The 19,008-nt window shown below is 43.1% G+C and overlaps 1 protein-coding gene across 1 annotated transcript in view; it reads right to left on the bottom strand.

The window, feature by feature from the left end:
- Window positions 1–7,070, bottom strand: part of Pappa (pappalysin 1) — a 231,288-nt gene extending 224,218 nt beyond the window's left edge. The window contains exon 1 of the mRNA XM_051188025.1: window positions 6,665–7,070. Coding sequence (XP_051043982.1) covers window positions 6,665–7,070 — 406 coding nt within the window. The remainder of the gene's footprint in view (window positions 1–6,664) is intronic.
- Window positions 7,071–19,008: the final 11,938 nt, after the last annotated feature.

The following is a 19,008-nucleotide window of genomic DNA, read 5'->3' as shown; positions in this document are numbered from 1 at the left end:
CCCCCCCCCCGTCAGTCAGTCCCTGTCCATTTACATACTTTGTAAAGGAGGAATGTGCCCCCCCCCGAGAGAATTTTGTAGAATGATGTGATTTAAGCACAGTAGGGTGGAAAGGAAGTGTAGCAAGTAGGACCATGGCCTCTAGTATCTTTCCCGAGGCCCCCTAAAGTTGTTGGGGCCTGGTGTAAAGTTTCTGTGTCATCCCTGCCTCTTCTTTACATATTGAAAACAAGGGGTTCCAGGAAGGAGTCTTGAGCTGCCAGGGGCACACAACAGTTTCTGGAAAGGTTTGGAAGACTTCCTAACATCAAAGGACTGCAATGATGTCGTGCACGTGAGGGTTGCTGGCCCCAGCACTGTTACCTGCAGTGTGAACCAGGATAGTTAAGACCCTCTTCTAGGAATGACCTTGACTGCATGAATCCATGTCTCCTTATACCCACATGGATATAAGCACTGATTCTGATCTCAGCTAAGAGCATCTCATGTCATGGGCTCACCTGGTCTCCATTGCAATTATGAGCTGGCCCTGTTTTGTGTAATCCCAACAAAAAATCTGCCTCATTGGTGTAAAGTCACAGAGCTTAGAAGGACATGAAGTGGGGATGTGAACTGTGAACTCTTGATTGCCAATTACCTCAAGGCAGGAAGCACAGTTCTCCTTACAACAAGTGAAAAATAGGGGGGGGGGGAGGGAGCATGTAGCTCTGAGGGGCGAAAAAAACTGTGAAGGAACAGAAAGCAGAGAGAAGGGAAACAGAATCATGTTGGATAGGAGCCTCCTTCTGCCTCAAGTAGAAAAGATACAACCAGGCCCAAAGATGTCCTCCCTGGGGAACAGGAATGGAGACAGTGTTGATTTGAAAGAGATTGAAAGGTAAGAGATTTTTCAAATATCAGGAACACATGTGGAGAGTGTTCCAGGCTAAGGTCCCCTTCCTCCATTCCTGCTTAGTGAGTCTCTCATCCAACACTGGTAGGCTCACATGAAATCAAATGTGTGAAACTCAGTGTGACTCCATGCAGACATGTTTCTACCCTAAAGGAGGCCTCAGCAAGAGCTAGCATGGCACAGAGCACCTGAAGGGATCTGGTCAAAAACGTACTGACCCAAGGTTGCCAAAGGCTAGTAGCCAGCAGAGATTCAAATGGAAAAATAGCTTCTTCCTGGGGTGTGACAAATCTAACCTTGGGCCCCTCTGGAAACAAAAAGTGTCATTTCTATTTACTACATCATTTTACCCACCTGTACAACAAAAGGACATCAAGCTGGATCTGAGAGTCACCTCCCACTGCTGGTCAAAGAAGGCTTTGACCCAGCCCAGCTACAGGGCCAATGGAGCAGGAACCCTGGGATGGAGTCTAAGCTGAGTTGTTTAATGATTGACTGATAGAGTCATACTATGGAGCTCTGGCTGGTTTGAAACTTGCTATGTAGATTAGACTAGTCTCAAAGGTGTGGTAGTCCTAGATCTGACACCCTAGTGCTTGGATCATATGTGTGTGCTACCATGCCCAGCTCAAAAGATGATTTAAAAGCTGGACATCTCATATCCATTTGAGAGTTTGAGAGTAGTAGTTTATACATCAAAATGTCTTGTAGGCCTCTCTAAGCAATGGGGGTCTGTGTGACCCTGGTTCTCAGTGTCCTTTTTATACACTGAATTTCTTGATCCAATTGGCTGCCAAGTCTAAGCCTAGGCTAGCCATTTCTGTCCTATCCTTCTGAGTTATCTGCATCTTGGGTTTCCAGGATGTATTCCTATATGAAGAGGGGGTAAACAGTATTTCTGAGGTTTTACAGTAGCATAGGGGGACATGGGATGGTGGAAGCAAGAATTTGTGGCTGGTGATTTGTGAGCACCGTTCACTTTGTGTTCCTGGGGCTCCTCTCGAAGCCAAATGGCTGTGCAATTTACAGTTCTCAGTGGTTCTGGACTCCCTTTGATTCTTACTAGCAAGGAGTCACCCACAGATTTAAACAAGATAAAAGAAGACATTGGAGTTTAATGGTAACAAACATGCAATGCTCACTCCAGATATCCTTCTAAATTCACAAGGGGATGCTCTAAACACACACAAGGTGTCCTGCCTTCCCGGAGAGCCAGCTAAAACACTGAAAAAGGCAGTGTGTTTGTCCACTAGATGTAATTACCCTTGTCTCAACCCCAAATAGGAGCTGGAACTCTTCAGATGTACTTTGTGCCGCTTTATGTCATTATATTACCCTGTAATCACTGTGCCTATTTCACGAGCTAGAAAGCTGAGGGACAGGTGAATGAAATAACAAGGAGGATTACACAGTAAGAAACTGTGAGAGCAGTTTCTAACCTGGTCAGGCTAATGACTTGATATGAGAAGAAAAACAGAACTGCTAGGTTCAGCCCAATCTCCAGATGAGACCTCTCCATTTCTCATTCTCAGATCTGGAAAACCATGGATTGGTACACAATGTCCAAGGGAATGGAAACATTCTGCAACAAGATGATCACTTCTCTTGCCCTCCAAACAGCAGAGGAACCAAATAGTTTGGAATTGCCTCCTTGGGTGGGACTGTCTACTTGAGGGGATGTGCGACTTTGGACCAACTCTTATTAACTCTTCCACACAGACATACTTCTGGGATATGTGTATGTGTGCGTGTGCATGTGTGTGTGCCAATGCCCATTTTGCAAGATGGTTGTGGGGACAGAATGCTCAGGTTTAAAGCAAGATTGAAGCACACTACTTGGGAGAGCAGGCTTTCTGATTCCCAGTGGCCTCAGACCATAATACCAAAGACCTTTGAAAAATCTTAATAAAAGAAATATTTGTAGAGCCCCTGCTAATTACCAAGGCCAGTTAAGCACTTTATACCTTGGGACTCAATCACCATTTGCATAGCCCTGTTGTGGCACACGTGCTTATAACATCTTTACATTGTGGATGAGGAAGTTGGAGCCAGGAGAAGTCAGCTAGCTGGCTCAGGGTCACAGCTGGACAAGGATAGAAGTAACCTGGCTACTGACATTTCACTGTGACCAGTGCAATATTCTGCATCACAGATGGAGTTACAGCTGTTAGAGAGAGAGCTCTGCTCATGCTCTTGTGTGAATTTCAAATGAAGCTTCTGAGTTTTTGAAGGGCTGGGTGAGATATAAGAAATGACCCAGAGAAGGGAAGTAGAAGACTTAAGAGCATCCAGCAAACTGAATTCATTCCACTACTTAGAACAGAAAAGGACCTGCCAGCAGAGGTGCTGGGCGGGGCTCAGGTTTAAACCCTTGTCCTTTCTCCTCAGCTGAAACCTGAATCACAAATGCAGGAGGGGCTGCCAATAAGGTGGAAGAGGAAGAGTATGGCACTTTCCACTCAACTAACAGGTCAGGAGAAACTTCAGTAAGATTAACCACCACTTGGGGCCTCTGTTTCATGGAGCAAGTTGGCCTGTTGTTTTCTGTTTATTTTAGATTATAGGGGTAGTGGAGCATGGTTGTAGTTGGCTAGGGATGGAGGCAGGGGTCTGCATCTGTCAGGTGTGATACAAGAGCAAAGAGATAGGTCATGTGTCAAATCACACACACATACACACACACACACACACCACCACCACCACCACCACCACTACCACCTACAACAGCAACAATGCTGTCAATACCTGGATGGTGGGACTGTATGAAGCAAGAAATGGTAGTTTATGAGATTTCTTTCTCTGCCAAATGTGGGTGAGGCCTAGAAATATGAGTGCCGGGGGGTTAAATTCTAGTTCTGGACACTGAGCTGTGCTATCGAGCACACCCTCTAGCCTTCTGTGAATCTCTTCCCATTTGGGCTAAATGATAACTGATGATGACATTTCAGGACCCTGCCCATAGTACCCTGAAAGGACTCTTCACTTCTTAAAGTATCTTTCAGCTTTGGCAGAATACTGCACCCAGGTACTTTCTAACTGTGGCTTGGTGTTTTCCTGCACAAGCCACAATGGTGTGTGTGTGTGTGTGTGTGTGTGTGTGTGTGTGTGTGTGTGTGTGTGTTCACCTTCTCTTTCAGAAAAATAAAAGGCATGCATTCTGTGCTTCAGAAGCACCCTGCTCCTTCCCCCTGCCTCTCTCAGAGCCTGTCTGAACCACTGTCCAGTGAAGTGAAGTTTGAACCCTGGCAGAAATAGCACCAGGGGCAGGAGGATCTGGGAGCACACCCACCTACCAGGAGCAGCAAGGCCTGCCTCTGCCAGACACAAACCCGGTTAACAGCACCGTAAAATTAGACCTTTACGAAACCCAATTGAATCGTGCAGACTAGTGATGTAAGGCAGGCTGGCCTGACAGAGAGGCAGCAGCCCTGAGCCCGAAATAGCAGTTGCAAACCCTGCTGAGCTCTGGAGATAGGTGACCAGGGATTCCTGTGAAAGTGGTGACGCCCAGGCAGAGGTCAAGCAGCCAACCGGGCATCCGAGGTCGCTGCAGCCAGCTTGAGGATGCACATTGTCACCCACTTAGGGACCTGTTTCTTCCAGCCCGAATTTAATCACTGAGCAGGGAACCAAAAAAAGTACTTTTAGAAAAAAAAAAATCCCCTCTGTTTGTTTGCTTTTTAATTCTAGGAGAAGCAGGTTCTCTTTTAGTCCAACAGTATGCTCGCGTGGAGGATAAAGCAGAATAAGTCTTTTCTGGCTCCCTGCCAGGTGTTTACACACCGCCAAATCTGGCTCTGTCTCAACTGGGGGTGGGGGGGCGGGAATCCACCAGAATTCTCTGGAGAAAAGCTCCTTGGCTTTCTCCAGCTACAAGGCAGGCGTGCCATTTATTTATTTATTTACTTACTGTTTTTTTCCCCCTCCTGTTTTGTGAGGAATGTTATTTCCACACATAAAATGAACCAGGCATTTTATACGAGCAATAATAACCTAACATCCCCCGATCCAATTAAAGTATTTTACTGCAACAATCACTGTGAGAGTGGATTGCTTGTTCCAGAGAACAGGAAGAGAGACCTTGGTCTGAGTTAGACACTTAGAAAACAGCATCCCAGGCAATCCTGGGAGACACGCATTTGCATATATGTATATATGAAATGCATCCACTATCTGTATAAACCCTGGACTTTCCTCTGCAATGGATCACTTCCGATTCACCGACACAACAGCTAACAATCAGCAAAGCCAGATCTACCCTTCACTTAACCACTTCCAAGCAGCAGACCACTTGTGTTTTGAAAGCGAAACACACGAAACACACCCGAGAGAGAGAGAGAGAGAGAGAGAGAGAGAGAGAGAGAGAGAGAGAGAGAGAGAGAGAGATTCCTGTATTGTCATCATGTTATGATTATTTTGAATCTTGTCTCTCCGTTCAGTATCGTACCCTCCTCTGGCTGAATGAGCACGGTTTCCCTCTCCTTTCGGGGGGGGGGGAGGGGGTTAGCGATGACGTCAGGTGTGTGTGTGTGTGTGTGTGTGTGTATTCCTTCTCGCTCTCCTTTGGTAGCTGGAAAGTGGGAGCTTTGAGGACACATTTTATTGGTATGATAGTAGAGTTTGAGTCCCCCGAAGGGGACATCGTATAAATAAGAGAGTCAGAACAGTGTTAGGGAAGGTTCAAGGAAAAAAGGCAAAACAAACAAACTGCATGAGAGCGGTGCATAAGGGGTAAGAGGTGAGATAGTGAAAGCCTTTGCCCACTCGCTGGCTATAGCGAAGGGGAGCCCCTGCTCTCCAAGGCGTCCCAGGAAAGGCAAGGTTGTTTATGCACTGAGGGAATCTCCCAGACAGAAGAGGCAAAACTTTGTTTCTCTCCTCCAGCGCCATCCCCCTCCACCACCCCTCGTTTTATTAAAGGCATTTCCACAGATTCATTTAGAAGGGAAAATGGATGTTGAGGCGTTCGGAATGTTTGCAGCCCCTCGCAAAGTGTCCGGTTTCACTATGGGCTTTGCTGTGGAACAGCGAAGGGGAGAGGGAGGGTGAAGAGGGAGAACTTAAATTCGCCATGGACTCATAAAGTCCCCAAAGAGAGAAGAGCCCTAATTCTCAGCTGAGTCTGGCGAAGGCTAGCATAGTATGAGCTAAGAAGGTCTGCCCAGCCGCGAATGACTGGCAACCAGCTTTAAAACCAAGGACCAGGAATGGCAGTGTGGGTGGCTATGCTGATAGGGGTGGGGGTGGATCCCAGAGGCAAGCTTCTATCAGAAAACAACTTTGAGGGTACTTTTAGGAGTTCTAAATTTGACAGTCACAACAATCTGGTTCCTACCGACTTGCAGGGTAACCAGGCTAATGAAAAAGTAAGAAATTAACGGTCCCCCTAAACTCCTTCTATATGCAGCCCAACTGGGTCGTGTTTGCCTTCCTCCCAAACTGAAACGGAGCCTGTCTGTATACATCCTGAACACAGCCAATGTGTTCTGGGTTCTCTCGGGACCAGCCATCCTTAGCTAGTGGGCTTCCAAAGGTACAGAGCTCCCAGGTGCAGCTCCCCTGAGGCCGGGTAGCATCCCTTTCTCAGTGCGCCCATTATTCAGATGGGTTAGAGCAAGGCTCGAAGCTCGCCTCCAAAATCCCTGCTCCTCTCCTGGGGCGGCTCCCGGAGACCCACCCGCCGCCCGCACCCTAGACGTTTGCGTGCCTCCCAGAGGGGCTCCCGGAGACTAGCGGGGTGGTCTGCTAGAGAGGGGACCCCTTTTGCCTTACCTGTGATCACCGCTGGAGACCTCTGGCCCCCCTCAGCTCTCAGCCACACTTGCAGTGTGAAGGCGTCGCGGGGCAGCTCCAGGTCGGCCCGGAGGCGCAGCTGCTCTCCTCTCCCGCTGAAATAGAGCGCCCGGCTCGGCGGGCTCGGCTCCTCGGCGCCCCTTGCCGCCCGATGCTGCCGCCGCCGGGGGACGCGCACGGCTTCCCAGGCACCGCCCGGAGGTGGCGGCGGCGAAGCGCGGCGACCGCGGGCCGCCCGGGTGGCGCAGGTGGCCGGGCCGGCGGCAGGGCGCGGGGTGCGCACCGCCCGAGGGTCTCTCCGGGCCCGGCGGGGGCGCTCGGCCAGCCCGCAGCCCAGCGCGGCGCTCAGCAGCCCCAGGCGCAGCACCCAACTCCAGAGCCGCATGTCCGACGGTCCCCCCCCGCCCCCCCCTGCGCCCCTGCACCGCCGCCCGGAGCTGCCAGCTTTGGGAGCCGCTCGCGCCTTGACTTTGTCCCCCTTCTCGGGCTAACCCCCCCTTCCACTTGCTTTTTTCTTTTCTTTCTCGCTTTCCTCCTCAAGGTGTGTGCTCCACTCCCCCCACCTTTAAAAAATATAGCCCAACTCCTCCTGGTTGGCAATTAATTTCTCTCCCCGCTCCTTTATCTGCCTTATCCCCCGTCTAACAGCTGGATGCCTTCCTCCTTGTTTTATTTCATTTTATTTTATATATTTCTCGCTCTTCAAAAAAAAAAAAAATCTCCTCTAACACACTGATCGGCTGAATTCCCTCCCTCCCCCCAAGATGCTCTCATTTATTTATTTTTTGCGTCCTTTATAACACAAGCCACAGCCCCCTTCTCCCCCCCCCGCCCCCTCCCCTCCCTCCTTCTTCTCGAACTGAAAGGAAAGAGGGGGAAAAATCCCTTAGAAGATGAGTAAACAAGCGTGTGCTAATCTGTTCGCCAGCACTCCACCTTCCCAATTGAATGAGTCCCTGTTCAAACTGCGGGGATCATGACCAATCAATCGGTCTGGAGAGGCTGAGCCATCCAGCCTTCCTCTCTACTTTGCCGTTTCTCTCCTTTCCTTCGCTCCAGCTTCTCCACCCCCTCTTCTTTTTCTTTTTTTAAGAAGACAATGTTAAAGTAACAATTTAATGAAATTCTGTACACACCCCCTTTAAGGTCCTCCCTGCTTTCCTCATTCCTGCTCAAAACACACATTCCTGGTTTTGTTTTGTTTTGCTTTGCTCCCTCTTCACCCCCGCCCCTTATTTTTATTTTGCCTCGTGGCGGGAGCGAGAAGGATACACTTTACCCTTTCCTGTTACATCTCTCCCTTTTCTACAACACACACTCAGCATTGAAACTTGGTTTTCTGATTCCTTTTCAGTCTCCCTCCCAATTTCTTTCTTTCTCCCACTTTCCTTCTTTTTCTGTCCTTTCCTCTCCCCCTTCCTTCACCCCCTCCTTTCTCCTCTACCTTGCTTTTTCATTCTTTCCCGCTTACTTTCGCCTTTCTCCATCTCCCTCCCCGAATTTCCTTAAAGTTGTACTACAGTGAGTGGGTCTTCTCTTTCCTGAGCCCCCAGGGCAGTCACCTTCAGGCTTCAGCTAATCAAATCTATTTCCCAAAGCCTCATAGATTCTGCAGAGCATCTGATAGGAACACAGGGTATCTACCTAGCAGAAACTGTGGTGAGTGCGGGGTCCCCCGAGTACCTCTGAATACTCTTAAAGCATTCAGGTGGTTGTTAGACATTAATTTACTTTTTGTTGTTGTGTATAAAAGACAGAAAAATATGAATTTACCCAATTTCAACCTAAAAAATAAAAGAAAACTTAGTCTTCTGACCCTGTCCCAAAACACAGGCAAGAAGCTGCCATTTGCTGCCTGTGTCTCTATGTTTTGAACTGAAACATGTATGTAATATATATGTACATAAAATGCTCCCCCCCCCCTTTATGGAACTCAAAGGCTCCCCCTTATGGTAAAACTGTTCTCTTTCCCTCAAGTGTTTACTAAGTCAAAAAATGAGTTAGCTGTGGTGGATTAGAAATTATTAGTTCTTTGACAGTCTGTCCAAATAATATCCCAATAAAAAGGCTTCATTTCAGGTAGAATTTATGGTGAAAAATGGAAGTGAAGTTGATGCTACTGATTTGTGTTTGCTCTCCAGTAATGTCCTGTGCTCAGGGATCTTCCAGACCCTTCCTCCAGAAAGGGAGAAAAACCACTGGAGAAGATGGGCTGGTAGAAGGACAAAGATTTGTAAGATGAGCGATGACTCAGATGTCCCCTCCATAAAAGCTGGAATGTGGTATGCAGGGATCATGGCACTGTTCTGCAAACCAGTTATCCTAGATTCCTGCCCTCTTGTTCAGGGAAGAACTAGCTATATAGTCTAGGGCTAAGAGCTTAGGAACTTAGTTTCTCCACTTATAAAGTGAAGCTCAAATACAGCCTACATATTTTTTTTTTAAAAGAGACAGAATGAAAGGAAAAAAAAATTAGTGTGTACAATGTTACACAGAGGAAATTTCCTTAGGCAACTCTCTCACTTTCTTCAACTCTGAGTCACCTGTATAAGCCAGGAGATTGTCCTCCATAGAAGAAAAAAAAAGATGGAGGATGAATTACATACATTCGGTCATTCAATATCTCCCTCCCCAATGGCCTTTGGAACATTACTACTGACTGCTTCAATTGTGGCAATTGAAGTAGTTTTACTTATCATTTCAATGCTGTTCGGCTTTCTACGCATCCACCCCTTTCCCTCCTGTGAGTTATTTCACTGTACCCTTCTATCATACTACCTTTAAAACGAGAATATATACTCCATAGCTTATTCTGAGGACAAAACTCTGAGCTATAGAATTTGTTTATAAGCACTGTGCATTCTGCTGTTCCCATCAAGGTCAAAGGACTCCCCTGGGTGGTGAAACACAAACAGCCCCCAAAACAGATCAGGTCAAACTATTTCTTCCTCTTGACAGTGAATGAAGGTGAAGGAGTAAGATATGATAAGTTGTTTTGCTCCTTGACCTCAGTCCCTGAATTCATTGCGAATGTTTGGAAAGACCTCACACTTCCATATTACTAAATGTACAATTATTGGCCAGCTAGACAACATAGTGGGTAAAGGTGCTTGCTACCAAATCTGCTGACCCAAGTTTGATTCCTGGGACCGATATGGTAAAAGGAAAGACAGCTCTTGGAACTTGTCTTCCAACTGCCACACTTAAGCTGGGAAAGGTACTCACCACCCAACAGATAAATAAAAATAAATCATAAGTAAAACTTTTGAACATGCAATTGTTATTTTACCTTGCCTCTCTTGGAGGTTTTGCTTACTCTTTATGTACACACATATTTGCTTTTTTTTTTTTTTTAAAAAGCTGGACTCTCATAGAAACAGGTGATTTGTAATCTACAGATTATAGGTCACTCAAACCCATTCAAACCCATGACTTCTGCATGTCTCTATGTTTCCTTGCATATGAAGTAGTGATTCTTCATGCACTGCTGTCTCCTTTTTTTCTTCAGCATTAAGACTCCTGTGATTTTTTTTTTCTTATTTTCTCTTTTCATTTCCCCCCTTTTTAGTACTAAGAACTGAATGCAGTGCTCCCACATGATAACTATGCCGGCACTTCACTGTGGGGAAAGTTTTCATTTAGTCATTTCATACCTACCCAGCCCCTGCCTCTCCTCAGGGCCCCCTTATATTTCTAGGGAAGCTTTAGTACCAACCCCCCTTTTCTTCTGTACATGCAATCCTTGGGACACATTCCCACAATCTGTATTTTATCTGGAAGTAATTGAAGGTATACGGTTTTATTGGAAGTGAGAGTAACATTGGAGTGGTACCTTAGAGATTTTGATGACTTTGAATCAGTAAATTGTGGTTTCACAATCACCTGGCTTCCCACGCCCTTCATCAAGTTGTTAAGTTTTCTGAGTTTCAATGACTGTACCACGGTGCTGTCAGGATTAGATCAGTGTACTGTGTCACATCATAGGTGCTCTTAAAGGATCACCTGTATTATTTCCTGTAGATTTAAATCTCATGGCCCACTGGGTTTCTCTGTCAGCTTTCCTTTCCATCCAGGACACTATCACTTTACTCCCAGACAAGACATTATTCTAATCTTGAAGTTCCTGAGGCAGCATTGTCTTCTTGTGGATCCTGTGAGATAGGATCTTGCCTTGTTCTTGGTGTCCTGTTTATATTTTCCTGTCAAGATTAGGAAGTATCAAAGGCAAGAACTTCCAAGGGTCAATTAGTCATCTTCTCAGAGAAACTTCACTAGCCACACAAGCCGGACAAGCCTGAAGGGCTCCCTCCTCTGGGCTCTCCTAAAACTTGTGCTGAATTTCTATCAGCCAATTATGCTTAGTTTCTTACTTGTCTGTCAAAGTCCTGGGAATCTCCATTGTTCAAACATTTATATTGTATCTCCCCAAACTTATAGCTCAGTGCTTCATATATAACTGCTTGTTCAAACCACTTCTGAGGGCTGGAGAAATGATTCAGAGGTTAAGATCTTTGCTGCTCTTCCAGAGGTCCTGAGTTCAATTCCCATCAATATATGGTGACTCACAACCACCTGTCATGAGATCTGGTGCCCTCTTCTGGCATGCAGGCATACATGCAGTAGAATGTTGCATACATAATAAATAAATAAATCTTAAAAAATGATGTGGATAGTGGAGATCATAGTCAAACCAGGTGTAATGTGAACCAACTTCAGAGACCACAAAATAGTCATCCAGGCTTTTAAATCACATTTCTCATTAGTATAAACTTTATAGGGTCATGAATGAAATAGGACAGTGGCTATCACAGAGCACTCTGTTGTGAGTTGACTTGTCAGTGAGTACTGTAAGAACACCAGCTTCTTTATCTTTGCATCAACAGCAGTTTAATTATACTGTGTGATATACATGCAGAAGTTGAACATTGTCATAGAGTTCTGGTGGTGATAATAATTTGCCATTTGGAGCACCTACCCTGTGTCCCTTAAAAATGATAATTATAATATATTCACTACTAGGTTTTTTTTAAAAATAAGATTAAGGATAGGTTTGAATTCAGTTTAATTTAATTGCTCAGGGGATTATTTTCAATTCTATTTTCTTGAATTCTGTTAAGAAATAAAGTTGTTGTTAGCTAATATGATTTTAGTATCTCCAAGATCTTTACATTAAAAAACAAATGTGGTTTAGTAATTGCTGTTCTTAGCTCAGAACCACATGGAAAGGTATAGTGACCATATTGTCTGCTTCACGTACAGGTAGAAAGATGGGATGAGGGGACCATTTTGTACAGAAGTAGAGTTTGCAAACCTGCTGCACTTCCCATTTTCATTCTTGAACCATTTTTGTTGAGAGCAGAGTGCTCTGAGTTCTGCTGACCCCCCTTTAGTTTTTCCTGATAGTTTACAAGAAGCTGGAAGAGAAATTTCTAGAGTCTGGCCCTCATCACTCGACTCATACCACAAAGCGTCCTTTTTCTTATCATAGGTACCTAGAGCATTTGTTAAACTTAGAATTACAGTTGAAGGTGAACAATACTGATTGATCATGTTTACCTTTGCATTTGTTGAAAAACATCAATTTTCTGGGTTCCACTGATTTATAATTTTTCTTTTGTAGTAATAATAACTCATTATTGTAGACTCTGTTCATACTATGACATTTAATCCTCACAACTGTAACCTGTAATTTTTCATACTCTCCCTATTTTTCAAATAGATAATAAAGTTTAAAATAATACTTTTTTCAAAAAGAAAAAATTAGTTGAATTCCATGACACACTGAACTCAAAGCTATTTCATTCCAAAGTCTGCATTCTTATCTGCAAGGCTAACCCACCTGTAATCTACCTTTATCTTTCTATTGTTTTTAACTGGAACCAGGGGAATGAAGGAGCTTTGTAAGAAATCAGAACTAGGCAATGGTGGGCAGTCTTTTCTTTTGGTACATTTGGCCTTGTTGTTTTCATCAGAAGAGACACATTTGATAACTCCAGGTTAGCTTCAGGACAAACATGAGTGAAGAGAAGAACCTTGAGTCACATAATGAATAAGCTTCCAACTCACCCCCAACCTCACATAGGGATTGCAAAAACACTCTCTCCAAATTGGTTTTTACATGAACTAACCTAGAAGGCATTCACTTAATCCTGTTCATGAAAACTTTTTCCCTGGGAAGCTAATCCAGCAATGCTCTCTGATGAACCCAATGTGCATCTTTAGGAATATCTTTACTTATCAACTCTTTTCCATATAGTATTTATGAAACTGAACCCAGATTTTCATAACTCAGATTTTTTTTTTTTGAAAATTGAAAGCTCTTGCATTTAGAAAGAGGAGCAATTCATCCCAAGTCACCTAGGCGTAGGATATATGTTCATACTAAATGTATAACATAAATGCTTTTCCTGTAAACTAGTGGGAAAGTCACTGTCTCAGTAACATTGTTCTTGATTAACTATCAAAACAAACCATTCTTAGGGAACTCTTGAATTTTCTTTCTTTGTTACACTGCTAGGAGTGGGTTACTGTTTTCCTTTCTATGTTAGATTTTAAGCATCCTGAAGATAAGACCTGTGTCTTGTGCCTTTTGCCACTCCATATGGGGTGTGCCTTCTGTGTTTTATGCTAAGTAAAGAGTTCAGTGAACATTTGGTGACAACCACCAGACTTTCATTAACTCCTGCTGTGTGTGACTTTAAATACAGGAGACCATGCTGCCTCCAGTTCACCTTTTATCAAGTCCTCCCATTTCTTAAAACCCAGAAGAAGAAAGTCAAAGCCACCATAAGAAGTTTCCCTTTCTAGCTTGAAGTTCTGTCACATCTCATTGACAAGCAATCAGCTAGCCAGTTCTTTATCTCTATTGTTCTTGTCTTATGAACACAATTCCAGCTACATGTAATTTGAAAAGATGTTAATATATGTCATGCCAGCTCATTGTGTTTGTTTTTTGATCAAAAGTCTTTCACAACTTTTAAAATTGAGCTCTCTTTGTGTACGTCAAGGGAAAAGACTTGCCTAAAGTCATTTGTTCAAACTATTCCAAAGAAGCCCTTAGTTTCTGATTTCAAATACTTATGTGTTCTACAAAAATGCTGCCTATCTTTCTTTGAGTGATGATATATCATTCATTCTTTCAACAATTATTTGTCAGTGTCAAATATTATACTTGACATTTTGCAAATGTTTAGCTAGCTGTCTGGAATGGTATTTTTATTCTTAGGTTGTTACTATGATTGTTGTTTACTTTTATATGCTGAGAGTTATATGTATTATATTATTGTTTACAACTCTCAGTAGCAGATAATAGAACTATCTCCATTTTACAGAGAAGAAAAAATAAATAACTTTAGAGCACTGTGTGAATTTGTGACAACCAAAGCCTAAGTTTAGTTGTCTTTGAAGCCCATGTTCTACAGCTGCCGCTGTAGAGGTTTCTTCCAGATATCTTGAGGTGGGTGCCAGAAGAGAGCCTTTACACTCACTGATATAGATTGACAGTAGTCACCAGCCCTCCATAAAGAAAATGGGAAACACTTTTAAAATGAATATTGAGAGAGGTAACCAGAAGAATACAGACAATAAACTTGGAACATATAGAAAAGTACTCTTTTATCTGTCTGTCTGTCTGTCTGTCTCTGTCTGTCTATCTACCTACCTACCTATCATTATCGGTCTTCTTACCTACCTACCTACCTAAATACATTTTTTGATGAAACTGAGGACTATGCATGTTAAACATGTGCTTTAGCATTTATATTTATTGCAACCCACTCTAAAAATACTAATTTCAATAAATAGCAATAGCCATAAACAATGACCCTAACATATGGGAAGTACCTTATGATTCTGATTTGCTCTCATCATATAGCATCATGGTGAGAAAAGACAGTTCATATTTGCACACATTTCACAGTGATCAGTGTGACATGATCTCACAAGAGCCAAATGCAGGTTCCATTTTATGTATATGTTTTCTTATTACCACTTAATTCTAGTATTACCTTCCCCATTAAGACTGTGACAAAATATATGGAGATAGAAAACTGTAATACCTTCTGGTTTGATATCTGACAGATAAACCCTGGTGTAACTGCTGTTTTAGCTTCCTTTTTTTCTGTAAGGCCATTAGATTCATGGCTTCTCTGATTTTCCAGTTATTGAATGAATCTGAACATTATCCCATGCTTACACACAATTTCACAGCTTATTTTGCAAAATGGGAAATGGCTATTTGGATTCCAATGGGAATCCCATAATGACTTCCAGAGGATATGCTCCCAAGAATTCTCCCCACTCATCAGAAGTCTAGGATCACTCTCCATCACTCTCCAGCGTAATACAGAATGGTGTCTAGCTCTTGAGGACAAATGTGCTGAAGGATGGATGTGATTCTATGCACGGCAGCCTTGATCAGCCAGACTTCAGGTACCAAATGGTTGAAAACACTTTACCAAAACAGTCTGGGACATTTCAACATGTATATTCTCATAAGCAATATTAATTAATTTTCATGTCCTGACTCACAAATAAATCTTTCAGAGTGGGGAGCATGAGCACTGACAACCCTTAGAAGACAAGAGGGAATAGGGAAACCACCACTGGGTTGACTGCCAGTGGTCTAACTTAACATCTTCATGTGAAATGAGGTGACAAACTCTGAAGAGGACACTGCTGGGTTCACAGAAGTTGAGTTGGAATGCTGCTACATGACCATGTCAAATGGAACTTACTTAGGTCACTCATTAGTTACAGGAGGTTAGTGATACTTAGTTTTGAGGATTATATGAGTCAGCATGCACCAAGTATATGGGGCTTGTTTGTAAATGTTTAATCAGCACGAGTCATTCAAATTGTAGTAGCCTTTATATCAAAATTTTCCAGTTCCTCAGCAGCATTCTTGAGTCAGGACAAATGTAGACTTCTTCTACTAACTTAAGAACTAGTTACCAGTAGTTCACTGTGTGCCAAGCATCAGGCTAAGAGCTAAGGCTTCAAATACGACTCTCATCATCAAGGTTGCATGTAATAATACTAAGGAACATGTGTTAAGAATCACCAAGTGTTCAGGCTGTAGAAGTACTTCACAATGTATACACTAGGCCTTAAAACCATCAACTTTACTCACATAAGGTAAGCAAGTGTCTTAGCCATGCTTTCCGGTCGGAGAGCCCAAGGCTTACTAGAAGAGGACAACTGATCCACAGGCTGTTACATGGGGATTTCATATAAAGCCGTGTAACTACAGAGATTTTGTTCTTGTCTGTTCTACCTAACCCCTTTCTTGTCAGTCAGCAGAAAGTAGGAAACACACCAGCATCTCCTCAAACTCAAGCTAAGCCCTAAGTCAAACTTCCTGGTCATCTAAGCAGCAGCCCTGCCATTGTCCCCTCATGGTTCCCTCTATCACCTGTACCTCATTTTAATGTTCTGGGAAAATGAACTAACACAGCCTTCTCCTTACAGAGTGTAGTTATTAAAATGACATAATTCAATGTACTCAAAATGTCCATAGAGAAGTACATTATGGCAGAACACCCCCTCCCTTCCACAGCCTGCCTGAGCTCTGCAGCCTTATGTAAATGTCTTCTCAGGCCAAATAGGATGTGAGCACTTGGAGAAGGGATTTTGTATCTTAGAAACAAGCTTGGGGGCAAAACAAGTTAGGTTTAAATCCCAGCTATGTCACTTACAAAATACATGCCCCTGGGCAAATTACCTCAGCTCTTTCTTGGTCTTCATTTCCTCATCAGTAAATATACTTAAAATTACCTCCTTTACTGGGTTATTGTAAAGCATGAATGAGATAGTGCAGTAAAGTCCCTGGCAGAGTGCCTGGCAAAAGGGATGTGCTTAGAGATGCAGCAATCTGTGTGAGGTTTCTGTCTTACGGCATACCCAATCCACAGCAGCAACCAAAGCCCATGAATGATAGACTGACAGAGTTACACAGCAGCAGTCAACTCCCCTGAGTGATAGACAGACAGAGTTACACAACAGGAGCAATTTAAACCACACATACTTTTCTGAGGGATTTCATATTCCCCAAATGGACTCATTCATCTTCGGTCTATATTGTATGAGAGGGAGGCATGGCATTCTTTATTTTGACTGAAACTTTTTCTCTTATATCTTTCATTTCCCCAAACTTCTGTCTCTTGTGTTCCTCCTCCTTCTTCTTGGCTGCTTCTTATTGCCCCTTCTTCTTTTTCTTCCTCTGCCTCCTATGTCGCATTAGTCCCTTCTTTAATTTTAAATTTAAGACATTGAAGCAATCAAGAAATGGCTATGTCATTTGGACATTTCTAATTGTCATTTTCTCTGTACCACATGTTATGTTAAATGACTGACAAGATCACTGGAAAGGAGACAGATGCTTAGCTAGTAGACTTGGTCTTAGTACTGGATCTGTCCACTGACATAGCTAGGAGCAGTGCTGCTCAGACATTGGCATCTGGCATCCTACTCTTCAATAAATACAGGTTTGCCCTCCCCCCCTTGTTATGAGGAAGGCTACATTTTAATTTGATAATGACAATGGAATTTTTGCAGTGGGGGCTGACAATGAAATGTGAAGGATAAAGCTTGCTTACTGGGGACATCAAACTAAGAAGTCATAGAGCTACTGTCCTCAGAGATGCTCCTTCCTTCTCTCCTTCTTTCCTTCTGCTCCTCCATCTTACCCTACTACTGTTTCCCTAATATTTTCCCCATTGCCTCAATGTTATACTATTGGAAAATGAGATAACACAGAGAGAGATATGTCAGATCTAATGGAATCTATGGTTTTATGTCCACCAGGAAAGATAGAGTTAGAAAGAAGATGCTCCTGCCAGTTCCCACCCTGGGTTAGAAACAGGGAATGAGGAACAGAGGTGGATGTCAATTAGCCCTGGGGTTCAATGGGAACAGACCCAAGTTCAGTTATGTGCCAATCCATCACAATTCCCATGCATGGCTCCAGTCAATTAAGTATTTTTCATGGAATGAAGCACTTTTGTTATTGTTTTCTTTACTCATGTGTTATTGGGTGGGGGTTGTATACTCAAGTGCAGAGAGAGGTCAGAGAGTGTTAGATCCCTTAGAGCTAGAGTTACAGGCAACTGTGAGGAGACACACGTGAGTGCTGGGAAAAGAACTTAGGTCCTAATTCAAGGGCAGTACATCCTCTTAACTACTGAGCCTTCTTTCCAGCCTCTGATCAAACCTTAAGGTTTAGAACTTTCCTTAGAATATGGATCAGAACAGTTTTCTAGGATTGATTAATAATGGCATAATTAAAAAACAGCAAATAGACAGACAAACACTAAACGTGATGTTTTAACTCCAGCAAATACCATCCTCCTTTCTGGGAGTTTCAATACAAGTGGGCACACAATTCCACAGTGCAGAAAAAAATGATGCAAAGATTAATGTGTACTTTTTAAAAGAGCCCTCATTATACAGTCCAAGTGAGGAATGGGCTACATAGTGAGTTCCAGGCTAAACTATGCAACAGAATGACATTTGTATCAAAACAAAACAATACAATACCTCTCAAAAGTTCTCATTCTCATTGACATTTTTTTTTTCTCATTGACAATTTTTATACCTAAAAAGTGACTATCAAGCCCTTCACATTTCCCAACATGAATGTCATATCATTTCTGGGAAAGTTATGGAGCTCTCACTCTAGCCCAGTAGAGTCTTGAGGTAATTATATACTTTTGCTGTTGTTACTTTTCCAGATTAATAAACTCCAAACAACACCTTGTTGCCCAAGGGAATTCAATTTGACAGCTCCAGGTGGCTCCTCATCAAAGACTGAATACGATCCTTGAATCTTAATCCTTCCTAGAGACTGTCTGTGGTAGTATATCCCACCACTGGCAAGAGAGAAAGTACTGGCTCCTGTCCCTTCTCCTGAGTTGTGACAGGGAGACTGCATGTTGTTAAGAATCTGTAGTCCATCCTTAGTCTGTCTTTCCCCAGGGGCACATGAATGGGACTGTATCTTGCTTTATTAATAATTGTTTTGTTCACGATGCAGTATCCAATAGTTGTGTTTTCTATGTCCCCAGATGGTACAGGAAAATGAAAAATCTCACCTCTCTTGCTTATTCTTCATATTGTCTTTATGACACTAATTATACAGTCTAATTAGCATTCTCCTGGGGCTGTGGATTGTGAACTACCTGAAGAAAGGAGGTAAAATTTGAAATTTGCTTTGTTTTGTCTTTGTTCAATGCTTATGGCTTTTTCACAACATGCAGCAGTCTAGGAAAGAATGATTAAAGATTTTTCAATTAGTATTTAAACACTAATTGATATTGTCAAGGGCC

The sequence above is a fragment of the Phodopus roborovskii genome, unplaced genomic scaffold, assembly GCF_943737965.1.
Source record: "Phodopus roborovskii unplaced genomic scaffold, PHOROB, whole genome shotgun sequence".
Taxonomy (NCBI): domain Eukaryota; kingdom Metazoa; phylum Chordata; class Mammalia; order Rodentia; family Cricetidae; genus Phodopus; species Phodopus roborovskii.
This window is presented reverse-complemented; position numbering and strand designations above follow the sequence as displayed.